The sequence below is a fragment of the Lynx rufus genome, unplaced genomic scaffold (assembly GCF_022079265.1).
Source record: "Lynx rufus isolate CCGP_SWC_20201006 ecotype Redwood Valley unplaced genomic scaffold, mLynRuf1.p SCAF_2, whole genome shotgun sequence".
NCBI classification, from domain to species: Eukaryota; Metazoa; Chordata; class Mammalia; order Carnivora; family Felidae; genus Lynx; species Lynx rufus.
Window position 1 is genome coordinate 220,630,368 of NW_025814834.1, and position 4,136 is coordinate 220,634,503.

At 66.4% G+C, this 4,136-nt stretch overlaps 1 protein-coding gene across 1 annotated transcript; it reads right to left on the reverse strand.

The window, feature by feature from the left end:
• Nucleotides 1-1,988: 1,988 nt before the first annotated feature.
• On the reverse strand, nucleotides 1,989-2,508 carry SMIM1 (small integral membrane protein 1 (Vel blood group)). Its single transcript, XM_047083352.1, has 2 exons — nucleotides 2,399-2,508; nucleotides 1,989-2,213 (listed from the first exon to the last, which is right to left on the reverse strand). Exons 1-2 carry the CDS (start codon nucleotides 2,506-2,508, stop codon nucleotides 2,087-2,089), a joined length of 237 nt encoding a protein of 78 aa, XP_046939308.1. The 3' UTR covers nucleotides 1,989-2,086.
• Between the last annotated feature and the right edge of the window lie 1,628 nt (nucleotides 2,509-4,136).

The window sequence follows — 4,136 nt, forward strand, 5'->3', positions numbered from 1 at the left end:
GGGGACGCTGTGTAGGGAATGGACAGTGCACCCCACTCTCACCCAGGGGCTTAGGGGCCTCAGGGCACACAGGGCATGAAGTCCGCATCAAACGGCCCGTCATCTGTCCCCCGTGGGGACCCCCAGTCCAGGGAGTAGGTATGTGGACCCACAGGGCTCACTGGGCGGGGCTAGATGAGCTGCACAGGCTGAGGGCACCTCCCTCCCCTGATCCCGCCAGCACCCACGTGCCTGGACAGCACCTGCTCACTGCCCCTCCTTACCCCACCCTATCCTCCCCGCCCCTCCCCTGCCCACTGTACTCTAGCCTTGTCCCCGGCCAGTTCCATCTGACCTGCCTTTCAGCAGACCCACTCCGTCCTGCCCTCCGGCTGCCCATGGAGCATGACCCCAGAGCCTGCAAGGCATTTCGGGAGCTAGGGAGGCCAGAACGGCCGTAGAGAGAGCGTCCGTCCAGCACCCCAGCCCGGCTCTCGGCAGCGGCTACACCCAGCCTCGGGGAGGCCCAGCCCCCGCACCTCAGGAGCAGAGTGCCAACCTCCTGGAGTCCACGGAGGCCATGCAGACCAACTGAGCCCCACCCACCCAGTGCCCACCCGTGGTGGCTCCAGCTGGGGCACCAAAGTTGGGCTGGACAGACGTGGGCCTGCAGTGTGGAAGCCCAAACAGGGCTGGGAGGTGGGGTCTTTCGGAGACAGGTGCTGAGGCCCAGAGATGGGGGGCTGACTGGACCAGACCCTCTGCCACTGTCCCCTAACCAGCTCTCCTTGCCCCCAGCCCGCAGCCGATCGCTACTGAAGCATCGCTGCTTGGAGACCCCCGCCCAGGACAGACCCCACCAGGTGCTCCGCTTTCCTGGTGGACAGGGCCTGGCTGGGATCACCTGGGTGCAGCCCTGCCCGACGGGCAGGCCGGTCTTTGTGGGGGCGGGGGGGGGGTGTCTCTGCCCTTCCCCCTCCAGCTCGGCCTCGGACACGCAGGCTTGCCACGTGGCCTTCAACCTCAGGCCCCACAAGGACAGTGTCTGTCCTTCATCTCCAGCCCTCAGTCCTTGGAGAAGAAGCACTCTCCTAACTTTGTGTTTCTGCCACAAAAGGTCTGCGGGGCCAGAGATGTGAGCTTGCGGCAAGTAGGTGGGGGTGAACACAGGCCCAGGAGGGCAGGTCTCGGGAATCCACTGGGCAGGCAGGGGCAGCCTGAGCCTCGAGGCCTTGTCCACGGTCGGTTGGGCGAGGAAGAAAGACGTCCCGCCACCTGCCAGCCCTCAGGCCGACCCCCAGGCTCGCTTCCCACCAGAGGGCGCAGCCGACACACACACGGAGTCCCAGAGCCAAGTGGACGAGCCCTTCCCAGAAGCCTCCCACTGTTGTCCGAGGGCCTCCAGCTGGCCTCACGTGGGCAGGCGCCTGGGGGGCCCCCGTGGGAGAGGCCCTCACCCAACCTTCATGCAACAGATTTTTAATGACTGCATCGGTGCACAGGTTCCCATCCGCCCTGGGCATGGCGGGGGCAGCGGCCTTCCTGCTGGCTCCAAGCCCCGGAGCAACTATGCCCACCCCACCGCAGACAACACTTGAGGGTGGCTCCCGCTCCCCACCCTGCCCAGGATCGACTTCCAGGATGGGGTCTCAGCCCGGGGAGGGAGGTGGGCAGAGGGACATACATAGCCCCGCCTCCCCCAGAGCCATCCTTACAAAACAAGAGGGCCCGGAGGCCCACCCAGGCACCCCCAGCCCCATACAGCGCCCGCTCAGGGAGGACCCAGAGGGTGTGTCCCGTGGTCCCAGCTCAGACTGGGCCGAGTCTCCCGGCCACGTGTGCCCCTGGCTGGCTGCCTGTGCGAGGCATGTGTATATGTCATCGAGGACCTGTGTCCCTGTTCCTCTGCGTGCCCCTGGATGGCCAGTGACTGCTTGCTGCACAGTGGGGTCTGTGGGGGGGCGGCGAGTCTACGCACGTGGAGGAAACCTGGTGTATACGAGGATCCGTGTACACGAGGGTCTGTGCATGCAAAGGGGATTCTGGTGTACAGGGGTGTCGGCCCGGGCCCGCGTCCCCGGGGAACATGCGTGCATGCTGGGAAGCCTTATTTGCACTTGTGCACGTAGTAGCCGGTGACGTAGCCCAGGATGAAGACGGCCCAGAAGAGGGCCACTCCGCCCAGCACCTTCAGGGCGATGCCCAGCTTGCCTGAGCACAGCTTCCGGGAGATCCTGGAGAGGGAACCGCCAGCACGTGAGCCCGAGTGGGCTGCGCGGGCTGGGCGGGGGGGGGGGGGGGGGGGGGAAGGGGGGGCAGTGGGCCCCGAAGGAGGAGGGCCTGGCACTCTGCCGACAGGCGGAGACAAGGAGGCGGAGGGCGTGACCCAGCGGGCGGGGCTCCTCCCCCCAGCCCTCACCTCGCCCAGCTTGAGGCCTCCTCCGTGCTGGACACGGCAGCCACGTGGACTTCGTCCCGGCTGCTGTCATCCCACCTGCTGTACTGGACGCCACTCTGCTGGGTCTGCATGCTGCCCGGGCTACGGCCAGAGGGGCAGGGGAGGGGCTGAGGGGATGGGGAGGGGGGCTGAGGGGGCGGGAGGGGGTGGGGGCGCTGAGGGGGCGGGGCGCAGGCTGAGGGGGGAGGGGCGGGCTGAGGGGGCGGGCACCGGAACCTTCTCACCTGGCTCAGCAGGTGAACCGACGCCAAGTGGTCAAGCCACTTGCCAGGGTCACATGGGAGCCGGCAAAGCGGGAATCCAACCCAGGGAGGCTGCAAATCCGCCAAACCCTACCCTCAGGAATGTGAGAGGCTGCCTCCACCCAGGCCAGGCCCTCGCGGGGGCCTCCGGGACAGCTGCTGGGCCCTGGAGACTGGACGCGGCGGGTCCTTGGGCGGATAACTGCTGCCCCCCTCCCCGTTCCCGACAGATCAGGCCCCAGAGCTTCCCCGGAGGCGGGGAAGGACAGGGACGGGGCGGCGGCTGGTACAGGCTGGCTGGCTGGCCGGGGCAGGCCGGCGGCCCTGTCCTGTGTCCTCTGGCCTGCTCGACTTGCAGCCCCTCCCCCGACACCGCCTGGGGGAGAAGCTGGGGCCTGTGGGGGGGGGGGGGAGTCCAGGCGCCTCTCTTCCCGGGACCCCCTCCCACGGACACTTGGGGAGGGGCTTAAAGGCACAGCGGGCCCCTGAACGGCAAGAGGCCCACCCAGACACTGCTGAAACCCAGCAGTTCTTAAACTCCTGACGTGCCTCCCGGGTCCCAGGCCAGCGGGAGGAAGGGAGGGAGCCCATCTCGGAGCCTCAAGGCCTGCCTCTCAGGCGGGAGCCACCTGCTTGGTGACAGCCACTCGGGTCAGTGGCCGTTCTCAGGCCCAAGGGAGGCCAAGCGTGCACTGAGTGTGGGTTCCGCTTTCCCAGGTGGGTCTCGGAAAGGGGCTACTGGGCCGCCTCTGTTAGCTGTCTACCTAACGTCCACCTTCTTCCACCTGGGGGCACAATCCTTAGCCGGTTCCAGGCAGCAAGGTGCTGCCCTAAATGACAGCCGGGGGCTAATTCAAGCTTAATACCTTGGCCGCTGGGCGTAGCAGGAGCTGCAGAGTTTTTGCTCTCACGAGAGAAATAGCAGCGGCTTCTTTCTGGCCGCCCTGCAGTGATGGCCGGAGCTGCAGCAGCCATTCTGCTACCGGATATCCACGCAGCACTAGCCCTTACAGGGTGGGGGTCTCCAAATCCACACCCATTACCCACCTGTGGGCTTCTTTGTGTGAGAAGACTCAACCCACACCTGTTCAAGCCTGGGACAAGGAATTCCCGTCGTGTGCACCAGAAAGCATTCCCAACTGATGGGAGACTGTGGCTTTCAAGCTGCCCTGACTGGACAAAGCCCCTAGAAGCCAGTGAAGTGCCCAGAGCTGGGCTCCTGAGGGCCTCACTCTCCAGCCCCCCACTGGAAGGTCCCGCCCTGTAGCAAGAGCCTGGGGCTGTGCTGCCCAGAGCCACCAGCCAAGCTGGGGGCCCTCGCGGGTACCACCGCATACCTTAGACCCCTTCGCTCCCAAAGCACCCCCGAGGAGCCCACAACTTACAAAGGGAGAGTCCTGGCGAGGAAACCCAGACTCAGGCGCCCAGGAAGGTGGTCAGGTGGTCAGAGCCTGGCC